Source organism: Cyphomyrmex costatus, unplaced genomic scaffold (genome assembly GCF_001594065.2).
Source record: "Cyphomyrmex costatus isolate MS0001 unplaced genomic scaffold, Ccosl1.0 scaffold306, whole genome shotgun sequence".
In the NCBI taxonomy this organism is placed as follows: domain Eukaryota; kingdom Metazoa; phylum Arthropoda; class Insecta; order Hymenoptera; family Formicidae; genus Cyphomyrmex; species Cyphomyrmex costatus.
Window position 1 is genome coordinate 509864 of NW_017277190.1, and position 17969 is coordinate 527832.

At 36.1% G+C, this 17969-nt stretch overlaps 1 protein-coding gene across 1 annotated transcript; it reads right to left on the reverse strand.

Moving 5' to 3' along the window:
- Positions 1-3670: 3670 nt before the first annotated feature.
- Positions 3671-17683, reverse strand: LOC108775696 (otopetrin-2). The gene is made up of 8 exons (XM_018542129.1): positions 17576-17683; positions 16277-16530; positions 8957-9184; positions 7499-7701; positions 6572-6885; positions 5549-5714; positions 5196-5478; positions 3671-4989 (listed from the first exon to the last, which is right to left on the reverse strand). Exons 1-8 carry the CDS (start codon positions 17660-17662, stop codon positions 4284-4286), a joined length of 2241 nt encoding a protein of 746 aa, XP_018397631.1. The 5' UTR covers positions 17663-17683; the 3' UTR covers positions 3671-4283.
- Between the last annotated feature and the right edge of the window lie 286 nt (positions 17684-17969).

Here is a 17969-nt window from a genome sequence, read left to right on the forward strand (position 1 = left end):
ATGAGTCCTCGGGATTCTCAATAAACGTAACATGTCGCGCGTAAATCCTATGTCAGATTATAATAAATATTATATAATAGAACAACGTAATAATAAATATATTTATATCTTGTATATATAAATATGTGTATGTATGTATATATTTATATTATATATATATATATATATATACATATACATAAATATGTTATAGGAAGAAACATGTCGACACAACTAGCGCTAAACACCGAGAGAATTCGCTTTTTTTTATTGTGTATATTCTCCACCGTTTATTTACAGCCATCTTAAAGAAACTATATCTTACAAAAGATCGACTGCACCGACCGGATAACTAGAATTCGCAACGGCGATAATCGATATCAAAGCCTTCTAGCACGAAACACACGTATTACTCATAAACGCCTACGTTTCCATTAAATCTCGACTTCTTTCTCTCTGTCTTTGTTCTTGTTTCATGTGCAGGCATGCATCATTCGCAAAGCACACATACACACGAATCACACGCATATATGCACGACCACACACGTCAATTTATTCGTTCGCTCATTTTCACTTCTATAATCTCATCTTCACATCTGTCAGTTGAGCATGAAAGAAATTCGAGTTATAGGTCGCTTCTAATTTCGAATTTGCATGTCGATCGTAATCGATCTTGATCCCCTTTATCAGCTCGGACAGCACTCTTCTTGACGGATTCAAGGCTTAATGATATGATTAGCCATTGTACTCTGTATTCTTATTTCAAACGTCTTCACTTTTTTCATTTCTATCGCTCTACTTTTGAAAATCATACGATAGATACTCCTCGCTTATCGATTTGATACTGCGGTCATTGAGTTTTTTGAGCCTGACGTAAAACAAGTTTCTAATTTGATAATACAATTCAACGTCGATAATAAAATGTCCGTGTATTATAAATCACGATCGTAACAGTGATACTAATTATTTCCGTTTTTACAAGTAGATTTTTCTACGATAATATTTCTAAAATTATATTTATAAATTTTCTTGTGCGTATATTTCTTTTTAAATATGGAAGGACTAAACTATTCTTCGAGTTAAATTTTGTTTCAGGGTATTTAATAATATCTATATGGGTGTTTCTTTCTTTATTGAATTATATATGGACATTGCAAGTCGCTCGAAAATATCAAGTTCGTGGTGCGAATCGAGAGAATTAAGAAAGATTTCGAGTTTGTTAAATAGAAAACCGAAAGTAGATTAATTCTTTTTTCATATATTGTCAGTATTAAAATATTTTTAATTCCTGCGAGATTTGTTCCTCCTTTGTATTTATGTAATTGTCTCATGTAATAATATTGTCGATAATTTTATTATTTTATTTATCATAAAAAAATCTATAGTATCCTATTTATTTTAATAGTGTTCTATTTATTGTTTGCGCTATTGAACATACTCGTAATCTATTTTCCCTGTCGCTATTTTGGTTCTCGAGTCATCTACATGTACACGACAATTGTTGTTCAAACTGCAGTTTGTACTACGTGGAAGACGGATATCCGTGAGAGTGTCCAAGCGCCTTGAATTATACGAGCACCAAACATTCAGGTTACACACAGTTAGAGGATTCGATTCGATCGGTTCATAGCACATCAGAATTTACGCTCTGATCATTCTTCTGACATTCATTTCAGTCTTGCGGAAAAGGGAGTTTTTTTCTCCAACTCTCGCTCGTCTACTCAGAATGAATACAAAAGTTTATCAAATGAAGAAGATTCATTGTTCCCGTATTGGATCGAAGACCTACGCCGAATGCTTCGATTGGTTCTAAGAAAAATCTAGCCTTTTCTACTTTTAACGAATGAACATTTTGTCACCTACGCAATCATAGGTTCAGATATTTGAGCGAATGTTAATTCAAACATGTGACAAAAATAATGCTTAATTACGTTCCTCTATATTAAATTATTTTGGTCGACTGAATTGAGAAAATTGTCATTTAAATCTATAATACAAGAGAACAATTAGAATGTACGTATCATAGCAGAGATATCGGATTTAATATTTATTATTGAATCCTTCATCATATCAGTGAAATTTTCTCAACATTTCTGTTAAGTTTATAACACATTTCATGTGTTCCAAACGGTCCCTTCAAATTTTTGTATTAATTTAACAAGAAAAATATGTTAGAAAGTATATTACACAAATATAATGTCATATTCAAAAAATTAACGCAAAAAATTACTATTGGCACAACTTAGAAGAAAATTGTGAAAGCATTTTTTTTTTTCGGTAAAATTAATATGTATTCATAATATATTATAAATTAGCATATCTATATTTTATTCATTTATCTTAAAATTTACTTGTGTGTGTGTGTATATATATATATATATATTTCAAAATATTAATAATTTTTATAATATTTACTTATAAATTGTTATTTTAAAACTAAGAAATATCGAACATCTTTTAACACAAAATATTTTAAATAACGCATTACGTTAAGTAAACACTCGGGTATGTAACACGAAAATTTTATTAGTTTATAAGGACCGGTTTCAATATAAAATACAATATTTTTACTGTGTAACTTGTCAGATTGTGAAAAGTACAATTGATTGTTTCACTTCTCAAGATATTCTTTCATATAATAGATAAATGCTTTCCTTATATTTCATCAATTCGAATGATATTGCGGAATCGATATGAGATACGAATGGAATCGTTTATTCACTGCTATCACTTTCTCTTTTATCGAATGAAATTCACGTATACAGTGATTCTTGTTCTGTTATTTTTGCTCTGTAGAATTATCGATTATGGCAAAGGCTGCGATAATAGCAAGCGATAGACATCAATGCAGCACGTAATGTCTCTTTATCGCGTGAATACTGCGATTTTGCTAAGCTCATTCGTGTGGTTTGCAAATCTTTTCTCTTCATGTCGATTTTTCAGCGCGGTGAAGTCAGAGGCTATTCACAAATATATCAATGGGATAATGAGATTATTTACGTCGAAATCTCTAAAAACTAGTCGAGTAGGTATCGAGGAGACCATACATAATATCGTACTTTGATAAATCGGCTTACCAGTAATAGACTGTCACAGTCAATACGCATTTTTGAAATTTATTAAAATTGTTTTTTTGACGCGAATTATACGATTGTTTTCGGCGAATCCATTTTAGAACAGTGTTTAGAAAGTATAATATACTAGACCAGTAAACTCTAACATACTGAAAAGCTTATAAGGGCGGGAAGAAACTAACTGTTGACAGAAAAGCAACAAAATTCACACAGAATTTCTAATATCTAATGATATCGCTAAACTGCCACCAAAAATAGGACAAAGCCTATTGCTTTGCCGCAGCGAAACTTGCAGAAACCGAGTAAGATTTAAAGCTCTTGTTTTCACCGTTGTCAATTTACCAACCAGAGTATCCGTACACGCAGATGTTGCTTGGTTTCTGTCATCAATCTGATGTACAGCATATCAGCAGATTTTTTCAACAGATCTTGAGTTTAATGCACAGATAGTTATGGATCTACAATAAGAATCTGAATTTGTTGTCAATCTGTCAACAAACTGCTAAGGGCTCGTTCACACGATGCAGTTTCTTTTTTTTTTTTTTTTGGCAAAACGACCGATCCAGTAAAAAAAATTGTATCGTGTGAATGAGCTTTAACATTTTGCTATCTGGGACGTTAGATAAAGAAAAAGCACAATCCCCGGCTCGTTTGTTTTGACGATGGTTCCCAGTATGTTATAGTTCTACTGTGTTAGACTTATACAATAGCGCTGCGTAAACTATGCAGTCACCAATATTTATACCGACGAAATAAATTCGCACTAGGCTAGCTAGAACACTGACCGTCGATAAATGACGAAGTAACCTACTGTTTATTACGAGTATCTTTCTGCCGACGTCTTCTTCTTTAATCTTGTGATCAATTTACGTATCGAGAACACGCGAATCTATTCATTATGTACCGTTAACTTTCCGAAATATACCCTGAAATCGATACAGATTATGTGCGTATGAATTAATTGTCATGTACGTATAATAATTAATGCATTAATCATGCTCGGATTAGAAAAGTTTTGTTCCGTTTAAAGATATCGATGCCTATTTCTTAATTATTACGTTGCCCAACGGATTTTGACCCTTTAAAATCATTTTTGTGACTCGATGTCTTTTTCGATCAAATGAAATACGCCGGATCGTTTTCCGCAATGGCGTCAAGCCTCGACAGTTGACTTTTAGGCCGCTGCGGAATCCCACCGGTCTTCCATATGACCTCACGGGACCCCTTGCGTCACATGTAGGTTGGTTTCACCTTATAGGCCCGCTTCCACACTTCGCATAGACATACGGTGCTATGGAATCTGTAGAAGATCGCCAGCGGCATTGAGACATGGGTGATAATCGTCCACGCCCACAAGCCGTAGAAGTGCAATTGCACCGGATGCGACTCCGCCCGTGACTTCTCCAGCGTGTTGATCGCCCACATAGCCAGATTCGTCACTAATAGAAACGTCACGATTTCTCTGCCCGGCTTCCTGCGTATCTGCTCGGCGGTGGCGACAGTGCGCCTCGACGAGTCTAGAATGAAAATGGTCTGGCAGGTAGTCTGGACGACGCTGGCCAGAGCGGTGACCAGCACGAGGACCGTGTGTTTTTGTAGGGTGAAGTGACCGCCGATGATGGTGAACGTAGAGTAGATGAACATGCCGGTCTGAGCGGCCACCAGGAGGATGTTGTCGAGCTCCAGATTTCTGCCGCCATCGTAGCGCAGCTTACGCATCTGGAACATGCCGATCATCGTCGCCAGGGTCGACATTCCGTAGAGCGTTAATTCGCAGACGTTCACTTCAGTTACGGCGAGGCTGATCAGCTCGGGCCGTGAAATGAGAACGAAGAAGAGGATGAGGGAGATTATGGTCAGCACTAGAATCAAAATGCCCACGAAGAGGCCCTTGTGCGCGCGGGCGCAATCCACGCTATAATGATGAGGCGATTTCCTGCGAATAATTGAAAGTTTTTTCATTTCATGAATTTGTGACGTAGAGTGCCATTTGTTATGCGTTTCATTGCGTTAGAAGATTATTCACAATCGACTCGTCCGATAAGCCGCGCGCCAGCGGAATTAGTTCGGGTTGTTATTCGCGTACTTGTGTAAGTGCAGTGTATTATTGCTACAGCGTAGGCGAATGTATCGTTACTATACCTATAGGCATGTGCGTGATGACGCGAGCCCGGCGGCGTTGCAGGCTTCGTGAAGCCGACTTTCGATATGTTTTTCCACATTACATATAAAATAGCCGCGCAGATCAAGCTGTATTCTATCGTGCACGGAAAAAGGAAAGGACTGGCGTCTTGTACCAACGATCCCATTATATTCGTCCTTCTGCATTCGAACATGTGATGGGGTCCTTTGAGACCGCGCGGCAATCGCACGTGTTCTCCGTGATGAGAATGCATGTGACCACCGAGATGAAGTCCTTTCGAGCCTGAAAATTTAAAAATCAGATCAGGTCGTATAGAATTGTGTAATGGAAGATTACGTTCAGTAGCGTTTACCTAATCTGTGGGAAATTCTGAGGGAGTTGTTCTCCGGATTATAAAACGTGAGGATCTCGTGTTTTGTTTCTTGCACGAGAACGTTCAGCCAAACTGATAGATTCGTGCCGATCATATGCATTAGTCCAAAACGTGCAATAACGCGATGACGATAAACCTTCATCTGCTAGAATACAAGGCAATGTTATTTTTTTTTACTATCAAAATAATGTATAATTTTGCTTTCTCTATTTACACATTTATATCAAAATTTTTTAATATATATATATATATATTTCTTTTTAATATATTATAATTTCGTTACCAACATTCGTTTTTATGTTGGTGCTACACAGATATACATTTGATTGATTTGATTAACGACAGAGAAGAAAAGAAGCAAGTTACCTGCAAGTACATATCCTTTTCATCAGCAATTTTTTAAATAGAAATTTTTTGTATTAATGCTTTTAAATGTTACATAAATAAGAGTTTAAATCGGTAGAACGACGTTAATATTAAAAGTAAAAAGAATAGCACTTTATAGCGATAGGGCACTAGAGCGTTTAGATATAGTCTACTATTGCTCTCAGGGTTGTTCACCCTTCTGTTTCATTAACCTCGTAACCGACGAGCTTGCGTCTAGCTCGGTACTTCCGTCAGTGGATTTCCCGAGTTACACCATCGAGTTTTCCGATATAATATATGCAGCGATTCTCAAGAAATGCAGTCATTTTCTCTATACTAATAAACCAATTGAAGTTATTTGCTGAAACCAGTTTATTTGCTGGATATATGTATATATATATATATACAATATATATATATATATATATAATAATTGTTTTTTTATAAACTTTGTTGTTATTTACTATTATACTTTTTAAATTATTTTTAAATAAATTTTACTTTAATACGATTTTCATCCAAAATTTAGTTATAAAGATACGTAATATTGAAAAATTAAACTAAAATATCGACGAAGAGAGTTTGTCGCATTATAAAAGAAAGATCATGAGAATGTAGACGTCAGTGGCCACTCACCTCATTGTTTAGGAATATGAAGTACATTTGGATGAAGATGAAGGCCATTCTCGTGGCAGGTGTGAGAGCCAGCATGATGTTGTGACACTTGGTGTTTTGCTCCAACTCAAAGTACTGGCCGAATTCCAAGCCGGAGTAGATCATTGAGCCGATGCCGAACGCCACGGCACCCATTCGTAGATAGAAGCTACCGTAGTGCTGGACCGGACGTACCGGATTCACGTACGGGCATCCGCTCTCAGGCGCGTCACTGTCGCCGCCGGCGCCGCTCGACGATCTCGACGAGTCCAGATCGCACACGTCTTTCTGCTTCTCTATTCCGCGAATTTACGATTTATTATAGAACGAGAACCGGTTAATTGCAATCGGTTGTTACGCAGCAACAATCGTTCCATTCGGTATCGCCTTATTCGTTCTCATTTTGACGATCGCTACCGACCGAGAGAGGAATTTTGACGAGAATCAAATGAAAGCGAGGTCATCCTAATGATATACATATATAACGTTGCGTCACCGTGCGCGTGAATATGTGGATTGATCGGTTTGTAAGGCTGCGATTGCCAAAGCGATGGTCTGCAAGCTTTATCTACTTCTACACGGCCGAAAGACGGTTTTGCTAAAGTATCTAAAAATTTTTAGCTATAGACTTGAAAATAATTTTGTTGGACTACCAAAATAATTATGTCGGATAGGTATATAATAGATAAAAAATAAGTGAAATCAAGATTGGTGGAATGGGCTATATAAACGAAATTATTTTCAAATCTGTATCTATGTATACTTGAGCAAAATCATTCGTATACGCGTGAATTCACAGAGTGCTCGTAACAGCCGAATCGATATTTTCTACGAGTCGGAAATATTTATCACGATAGATCCCGGACGAGGATTGTGATCGGGTACTAAATCTTTTACGTTTCGACTCACTTGATTTCGTCTTGCTGTCCCCGAACAGCATGGCGTACATGTACACGAGGAAGATCATGCTGCCGAAGTAGAGGTAGAGGTAGAAAGCCTCGTAGAAAGACGGCGGTATGTACGTGGATATTACTTCCGCCATGGGAAAGGCGATCCCCATCACAACCAGAAGTTTCCCGTACAGCGCGCTCAAAGTGGTCGCCAGGGCGTCGCTGCATCAAAAACGGAAATTGAAGCTGAACGAAACGTGGATTCACGTTGCGCGCGGATTAAATCCTCGCTCGAGGAAATAGATCCATCTCCGGTCATACTTTGAGAAATCACGTATTCAGTTTGCCAGCTATCAAACGGATCTCTATTTGAAATGTACTGACGAGGTATTTTATAAACCCTTATCAGCGAAAAGAAATTAAAATCGACGAACCGCATCAGGTGAACTTAACAATTCTCTTTATATACGTACGTATATCCGATTAATTTACGCATCTCGCCACAACTTAGTTTTATTAATTTCGATCGACAATAAAAATAATTGCTATAATTTTTTCACGTCACAAAATCTGCCTGTGTTTAAGATCCTTTCTCGGCCCTGACCTAGATAGAAAACATCTTTTCTCGAAGAAATCATTGAAAACGGGAGATTGAGGACAATCGCGCGAATGATGAATCGTTAGATGTCTATCATCGTGTAACGTTACAGCAGAGGTACCATTGGCCGCAAATACATCCACCCCCGTAAGAATTGGCTCAATTACGAGTAATCGTGTGGTCGCCTGTACGCGTGTGTTTGATTCATATAAAGTGCCGGTAATTGCGGTGCAGACGTCGGTCAGGATAACCTGGAGGATCACGTGAAATTTCCGTGGCGATCGGTATTCCCCCTTCGCGTACATCAGAGAGAACGAAAGCGAATTAAAAGTCGCAAATCCTGATGGCGAAATATACGATTAAGGGACAAAATCGGACTATATGAGAAAAGATAAAAGATTCATTTTAACTTCACAAAGCTTATCGCGCAATTTTATTATGCACAATCATATCGATATCTACAGTTATATTTCATCGAATTAATAATTCTATAAATAAAAGTAACGTTGCAATTGCAGCTTTAAAATCGCTCCGTTACTTTTATTGCTACAAAATCGAATATATTAGTAAATAATACCATAAATCCGCACACATAATTAATAAACTATCAATTTCTGGATTTAATGATTCAATTAATATTAATGACGTTACCTAAGCACCGTTGCTACACACGAGATTATTGCACGCGCATGCGTATGATATAATTACATGCATCGTAATAATGTCATATGTATATTTAATTTTAGCGACATACAAAGGCTAAAAAAACGTTGATAATCACGTATAATATTGGAAATTAGCTTTGATTAGACACACAACGTTGAAAGAGAAGGTACATCAACCTCAATGCAATGGAGAAAGGTTCGATCCGCTACTCACCAGCCAAGGTTCTTCCACTTCCGCTCGTCGGTGACCTCGAGAAAGGTCGATGCCGGATAGCAGACCGCCGGAATCGGTTGCGAGGAGCATGGTAGGGCCAACGCAAACTGGGGTGGCCGGTGAACGCGAGAAGGTGAGCTGCTGCTGTGTCTAGACAGCGTTTCCGGCGAGACGATTACCGCGGATGGTGATGCTGGTGACGGTAGCGCGACCGGCAGTCCTGGCCAACTGTATAGAACGTGTCTGTTAACATCTCGTATCTATTAGTATCTCATTATTATTTTCTCTGTTCAGCTTTAATTATATGAAATTATGACGTCCTTAACATTCTCTTCTATGTATTTCTTCATTGAAAAGAATATATTTTATATTAAATAATTTTACGTTTATAAAAAAATATAATAGATAAAAATTCTAGTCTAACTTGAGATTCCTTGAGATTTTCGATTCATTTTGTAGATTATTTTATCCGTCTAACTTTATGTGAGAATTATCACTTTAAAAAAAAAAAAAACGAATATACAAACAGATGCAATAACTATATTAAACGTGAGTTTAGACAAATTAACAATTATATTCAGTATATTTATTATAATATAATTATATAGAATATACGAATATATGTTTTAAATTTACAAAGAAAATTAAGGGTATTTTTGCAACAAGAGGCATATTTTAATGCTTAAATAAAATAGATAAAATTTGCTTTCAAGTGTATAACATTTACATGCGTGTGTAAAATATCTCTAGCTTTGTACTTTTATTCATTTTGTGTAATGAAAAAGTTGCGCGACCAATCAATTAGTGATATTAATTAATTAGTGATATTAATTGCATGATCGATAAGCTCCATATAAGTCTTAATCATTTTTTTAATAGTAGAAGCAAGAACAATCTTGCGACAGCAACGAATGCATTTATTTTAATTCCATATTCACATTTTCTCATAATCATATTTTATTCTTTTTTAATTAGTCGTGTCGGTTAATTAACTCATATTCGTTGCTACCAAGTATATTGCGGTTTAAAGATATTAAAAAAAGAAATAGATATTATATATATATATATATATACACACTCACGCGATACAGAAAGATAGAGATATGCATATGCACTTTTTTATATAAATCCACACGCGCGCCCGCCTGATTTAAGGTCAACGCGGTGCCATAATGTTTGACACATTACATTGACACTGGCTGCAGGAAGAGACCGACTAGTGCTGATGGCTTTGTGAGTATCATTAGATGACGTAGCGTTGACTTTCTAACACGAGTCATTTATCTAATAATAGTAACCGATCTATTTAATCTGATGTGTGATAAAACGAGATTTTTATCCTTCTTGCACGTGTGCGTTTTCTATATTTCACGAGTATGTAAAAATTTGTGCAAATGATTAAAAATTCTTTCGGAATAAGTAAACGTTTAGTATATTTATCGTAACAGAAATATTTGGCAAAAAATTTTATTTCATTAAGTTTCATATTGATAGGACTTAATAGTAGGGCATTGTCACAAATATTCTAGCCGATTGTTAACATTATCAGTGCAAAAATATTTGTATTCTTTTGTATTCTAATATATCATATGCTATTCTAATTCGGTGTCGTAAATATCATCAAATTTTAATCAAAACAACTTTGAAAAAGGTCTGCGTAAACCAAGATTTGTTCATCATCGCAACCATTATCAGTTATCGAAATTGTATACGCTTTGGTGCTTTCGATGTTTTACGGGATAAAGTATTGTCCCGCTATATTTTAGAAAACAAACCATCCAGCATATCGTTGACCCCGATATTGAAAAGGCAGAACCTTTTATATACAAGGTGTACGCAGAACAGCGTAAAAATATTTCGCAGCAATGTGGCTTTAGCATGACACGACAGCAGCGATATAGGAGGACAGAAGCTCGTCTCGTATCTCCGAGCTTTTTGAAATAATCACGTAGCGTTGTGAAGCGTTGGAGCGAGAGAGGGTGTCGTCGTTGGCCGAGGGAAAAAACGGATAGGGAACTGAGAGAGGGTTGATTCAGTGGTCGAGTGCCGTCCCTCGTTGCGAAGGGCTTGAGAACCCGGCGCATCCACCCTTTGGTGGAGATCTCTCCTACCTTCTATCCATCGACGTCCCTCAGCATCTTCTCCCTTTTTTTCGTAACTTTTCTCGGTCGGATTTATTACATCATTAAAATTCTTTTCAACGGACTTTGATACGACGCTGACCTGGTTCTTTTGCAATTTTAATTTCTTTAGAGAGGACGGTAAAGTTCGTATAGATTGATCAATGTTCTGTGCAATACAACGTCATTTACTTTTATTAAATTTACGTTTGATTCAACCAACTGCTTTCGTTTCTAAAATGGAGGAGTGTAAAAAAAAAAAAACAGTTGTATTGCATTTTCTATTCCACGAATATCTCTTTGAATTGTTAAAATTTTTACTAAAGATTCACATTTGCGAATCTAAATATCTTTCGAATATTCACGAAGGCAAATTATCACATGTTATGCATGATCTCTATATAGGCATGATTTTCCAAGAAATTCTTCACGTTCTGTGAAAGCGTCGTTGGCATTTCATTTGAATTCAATTGCCATTGTCAAAGTACACCTCTTATTCAAAACTCGGGGACTCTTCGCGCAATCCTTTTGAACTTTGTGCTTGAAAAATTCCAACTCGCTGGCCTCTCTTTTTTTCATTGCTTTCCGCATATTACGATGGAAATTACACTTCCGAGATTTCTGTCGGCGAAAAACATCAATTCTATCGTTTATCATTTCGTTCTCCATCATCTGATCCATATCCTTTATATAGGTAGTATATTTTGTTTAACTTTCTTTCTGTTTTTTTCATTATACGCTCAGAGAAAAAAATGTAATAGCAACTAAAGGTAATTATGTCTGCACGCGTGTACATATAGTTGAATAAAGTGTTTTATAGTTTTTTTTTTGTTGCGCTACTATTAATAACATAAAATATCTTATCAAATTACATAAATTAATTCTGCATATATAAAATTTATATTATACAGTGTCTTTATAGTTGCTACTACTATAATTTTCTTTGAATGCGATAAATTTTTAACACGAGAATGTCTTTTCCATTATCTTTTAAAAATAAAAATATAATAAAATATCGACTTGTCCGCACAATATAATTTCGACCTCAAAATTATATCAATGTTTAATTACATTGTACATATCGATGCATATATAGATAAAATTTCGAAGAAACACTTTTATACCCTTAAATGCAACAGATATCGAACGCAGCGCAGCGAAATCGTGATACCTGAGCGACGTCTCCTTGATGAGCATACCCGTGACCTTGACTCGCGCTTTTCTCGATCGTCTCGGTGGTACGTTGGCCCTCATGAACGGCCCTCACCAACGGATGACACTATCACGGCCCTCCGGCTCGTGACACGGCACTCACGGACCCCGCATCGCAAACTGAGGCCCTAATCGGGACAGACCGGCTCCCTGACCATTGTATCTATCGATCCTTCTCTCTACGTATATCATTTCTCTCTATCTCTGCCTGGATATGCGACCGTTTGATAGCGAGCTCGTTAGCGGTGTATCAAATTTGCAGCGGCGTAACATGCCGTTACATCGCCAGCGCGCCAGCTGATCGTCTCGGTTACCAATTGCCGGGAATTCAAAAGGTCATAGGAAAACAGAGATTAATGAAAGAAAAAGAGAAAAAGAAAATAACCGCTCAAGTCTATTAGATGTACAGCATGAATTGGTATAATAGATATTAGATGCAATCAAAAGAAGAATCTATGTAAATTAAGGAAGTAGAGTGACAATTTCTTTATGTATAATACCCTATTTTATTGAGAAAATTTGAGTTAGAAATTTGATAATTATAATATCATACTTTTTAAATAAATTCCTCTGCTTTAAGAGATTTTCTAGCAAACTGTACGATAAATGTCGCATCTAAGAAAGTACTATCAGGTAGGGCCATGTTCATACACTAATATTCACATGCTTCGACTTTTATTCCGTCTGCCTCGTGAGATCGGCGGCCCTCTCGTACATTTACCGGAAAATATCTGACAGCACTTCCCTGCCCCACTGCGTTTACCATTTTCCTATCAAGACGACAAATTCGAGAGAGAGAGAGAGAGAGAGAGCTCCATCGGAGAATTGTGGGATATAAATTTTCCATCGCACGACACTTCTAGTATGATCGAAAATTTTTTCATCTGTCTCCTCCATCCAAAGAAGTAAAGCATGCATATATATATTTGACAATATTGTGATAATTTTAGTAGTTTATCGATCCTAACAATTTTATTTCTTTGTATTTACTTTTTCTACTTTTAATTAATCTTATCCCATTTTTTGAACGACACATACACACATATATGTATATATATATTCGTTTATATTTTACCATGATGAAAAATCGCACTGTTAACTTTATAAATATTATCATGAATACAAATTTTTGACAAAAGTATGGATTTAAGATTCGGCGTCAGCGTCGTCTCTCTCTCTCTCTCTCTCAATTTAATTTATTTAATTATTTAATTTATCTATTTAATTAATTTTTTGCATGTAAGCATTTAATAGACAAAACGCTTTTCATGTATGTGTCACACATACGGAACTCACAGGTCCTTCTTTAGCGATTCTTACAAATTTATTGTTCATAAATAACAATTAAGATGTTAAATAATGATTAATGCAGTACCTAATACTTTTTTGATCAAACTGTATTATAATAATCTTAGATATATCGCAATATAAATTTCTTCTGCTGTCGAAATGTCGTTTTGAGTACGTGTCTACGAACTGATTGAATCTGCATGTAAATCGACAGAGTATAAGCTGCTTTTCTGATAGATTGGAGAAGAGGATTCTCAGAGAGTTCCGACAGACTTGGAGTAAGGGAGACTAGTTAGGAGACCTCTGAAAGATCGAACCGGAAGCAAGAGGGAAGACGCGGATGAAGATCGAACGTAAACCATAACCGAGTGACAGGTCAATATTAACTCTGACGCCGATAGTCGTCCGATGCACACAAATTCACGTTCGATATCCGGCGGAAGTAATCGAGTTCCGTGGATGGACCGAATACGCGCGCAAACCAGACGCTCTTGCACGCCGGAATTTGAGAGAGGGTCTTGGCATTTGGTCCGGTAAATCGGTTCCATTGGAGACATCGCAACGAATAATGCGCAAAAGCCAATGTATGAACAAAAGCTGTCATGTCCTATATCAGATATCGCGTAGAAAGCCGCATATATTTTCATTCAATCGTATAAAAGTGACCAGATGTGTCATTTATTCGAAATTATATATATAAATAATAACTTTAAATTGCGCGCGTGAGAACAAATAATATTATATTTATATTATAATATATAACAATGTATTGTAGTCTTAGCCATAAGTACCTTCAAATTGACGTTACATTTTATATCTAACAAAAAATAAATAAAAAAGTTTTATTGAAAAATATATTATATATAATATAATATTATACATATTTATATCTAACATTCTTAATATCTTATTAGTCCTTTATCTTCTATTATCGTTAGTTCTCCTTTGATTTCCATTGTCATCTTTTTTGAGAAAATACAATAAATTAAAAGTACTTTTATATTTATGGCTAAAACTATAGTAATATTGAATTAATCTAGAAATATTTATCTGAGGTGTTTTTATACTCTAGCTGCGAGAAAATATAAACTATGTTAAAATAGATACTGTCTTTTTTTACTTTTTAGACATATTTTTTTTTTTTCTTTTTTTTTTATCAAAAATCCGCAATAAAAAAGCATTTTATTAACATTTTTATTTTTTAGAAATATAATAATCATATAATAAACTGTTTAATGTGCTTATTACGTTTGTAATATTGATTTGATTTCTTCTTATTCATATCTTATTTTTTCAATACAAGGATTGTATTACTACATTTTTTTTATATATCCAATGTTATTAAATTCTAATAAATCAAAGAACAATCAACATATCTAATATATATACTAGGTTATTGTAATAGTGATTTGTTTATTGAGGTATAAAATACCTTAGTGGTTGTTTAAAAAAAGAAAGTAAGTTGATTACTTCCGGGTTAATACATATTTCGAAATAATTCTATTGTAATAAATATAAATCATTATATTAAATCACAACACACAGCGATAATAATGATAAATAAAAGAATTGGTATCAAAACAATTCCAAACATGTTCATTGGAAATCAAAAGGGTTATATGTTGAACTGATGTAGAATTGATTGCGCGGAGGAAATCGGCATGTTGTTGCGAAATCGCCGAAGCATTTTTTACGATCAAGTTTAATTGCCGGCAGTGTACAAAGTATAGGGTCGTACGCTGGGAACTGAGGGAAATGTGCGTTAATCGCAGACGGTGATTAATGCTGCCCGCCGGGACCACCGCGGCCAGCGTTGGTCACTCCAATGAAGAGACGTGGAGAAACGTCGGCTCTTTAGGGGAGGCTGTAATTTACGTTGCGGTGGTGCATACAAAGCGGTAACAATCGATACAAAACGGTCGAATCAACGTTGAAATGCTCATTTCTTAACAGTCTCCTTTCTGCACGACGCGATATCATTTGCATCATTTTTTAAGTTTATTTACAGATTTTCAATACATTAAGAGCTTCTTAAAATAATTCCAATTGGCCATCAATAAACAGTAAGGCCAATATTCATAGTCGGTTTTTACTTCAAGACTGTCTTAGGTAATGTCTTAAGACGCTAACGCGGTCGTCTGATTGGTTCGTAATACCTCAAGATTGACGGTTTTGAATATAAGAACTGATTATGAATATCAATCTAAGTGAAAATTCGAGAAATATTCAACATAAATAAGTGAAGGTACAATTTCTAATTCAAGTAATTAAATTGATTATTTGTTAAGATGCTTAGGATTAGTGTGTATATATATATATATATAATTTTTTGTTAATTAATTTATAATATTAGTATTTCAGCTTCACTTTAGGACTTTGTTTCAAGATTGACAAATAGACGCGCGCAGTTTGTTTGAACTAGAATTAAATTGTAAGTCATGCAAAAATATATCATTAGGCAATGCTTGCTTTAACTGAATACAGTCTTCTTCGCTTACTTGTTATAAAGATTATTTTACTATGAAAATACTGGTCATTAGTTTATTCACTACGTATTCCAGTTTTTCAGTCAAGAAGTGACTTGAGACGCATTAATAATCGCAAAAATTAGCAATAGGGAAGGTAAACGAAATATGCCTCGAGTGGCGTGCATTATAGAATGATTGGTACCAGGGGTAAAGGTACTTTCTGTACTTACTCTTGCATGAGCGACGCGGTCGACGGTTTCTCAATTTCCGTGCTAATCGTGCCACCGTCTGGCGTTCTAAGCGCGGCCTCCAACGCGGCCGCCTCCTCCTCCTCTCTTAATTCTTCCGAGGCCTCCTCGGGGATCGTCGTAATGTCTTCAATCGGTGGTAAGTCGTTCCCGTTCTCCTCCAGATGATTTTCCATCATAGGATCAGAATTATTATCGCCTGGCCGCGTCACTTCCTCGATATCGGAATCGATACCCTGTGAAATGGAATTAGGAGATGTATGTTACTGTAATCGGCGCCATTTTAAAGAATTCATCTTATTTTCAGTGAAATAATTTTTACAGATTATTGAAATATTTCTCGCATAAATTACAGTCAATACTTTAGCAAAATTAAAAAGGTCTATTAAATGTAATATCGCAATATATAAATCAATAGCAACAAAAAAAAGCGTGGTGTCCATAAAATATGACGTGAATGACACGTGAGCGGAGTAAATATTTAATAGAGACTTTACTCGAATAGGATATATAATTTATAGCCATTCCTACAGCCAATTTTACAAATGACCTACTTTTAAGGATATTTACAAGGATATTGAATTTGTTTTTAGGGACAGTGGTATTTCAGTTATTGACACATCGTTGCGCTTTAGCCCGATTTGAGGAAGGGTCATATCGGATATGAGAATATCCTCCGAATATAACTTGATAGAAATTTATCAAGCTCTGACATTCGTGTTGCATCGTGATAAGAAATTATCTTTTGTCTCGCTCTGCATCAATTAACGAGTACGTAAAAAGACTAAAAAGTATATAGTAAATGCATAATAAATGCTGTAATGAAATAATTTCGATTATATTCGGTTAATATAAAAATTAAACAAATAATAATTTTAACTTTCTACATATTTTGTAATTATTACAAATTAGTTAATTACTATACAGTAAAAAAACATTTTGCATTTGTATGTGAATTTTTAACATATCTATATATGTTAATTTATATGTGATTAAATGTTGTTTAAATATTGCAAGTTGAACAAATACACTTGGTACCAGACTTTTCTCTCAGTGTAATCAAGACCAGATTAAGAAATGTATTAAAGGGTAGGAAATCCATGAATTTATGCCCTTTTCGTCTAATAATCCGTCATAAGTGAATTGACGAGAGTCAAGAGTAAGTTGGCAGCCTCGTAATTCGCGCTGCGCCGCGCGGTCCGAAATCTTTCCGGGTAATTACCCTTGGCTCTCAGACAGATGATTTTTAATCTACAAAACGCCTACCTTCCCCTCTCTTACCTGTGCAAAGTCCATGTAGAAGGAATCTCTGGAGTCGGAACTGCCCTGGCGTAGCCGGAGGCTGAGATCCGGCGAGCTCTCGCCCATCTTCCTTATCTTCTTATCTCCCTCTCGCTTTTTCACCTCCCCTCAGGCTCGCAACCGTACCTCTCGGAGAGTCCCCCTCGCTCCTTTCAACCCCCTTTCGCGCGCCGACCCCCTCGTCTTTGTCTTCGACACGAGCTCTTCGCTCCTTTACGGACGGGGAATTCTAAAGAGGGTAGGCCCTTGCGCACACAATCCACCGGGTTTGCAGCCTGAAAGAATCGGTCCTTGAGAGCCCCAATGCTATACCTTGCCTTTCGTGCGCGAGAGGAAGCGAGAGGCTGCGCTCTTAACCGCGCGATGCGAAAAT

Bases quoted from the DNA above. Each gene is read 5' to 3' on its own strand.
- LOC108775696 (XM_018542129.1), bottom strand. From the start codon at position 17,662: ATGGGCGAGAGCTCGCCGGATCTCAGCCTCCGGCTACGCCAGGGCAGT. The intron at 7,702-8,956 runs GTGAGTAGCGGA...TTTTTGATGCAG, and splicing joins AAGTGGAAGAACCTTGGCTG to CGACGCCCTGGCGACCACTT. The intron at 4,990-5,195 runs GTATAGTAACGA...AATTATTCGCAG, and splicing joins CATCACGCACATGCCTATAG to GAAATCGCCTCATCATTATA.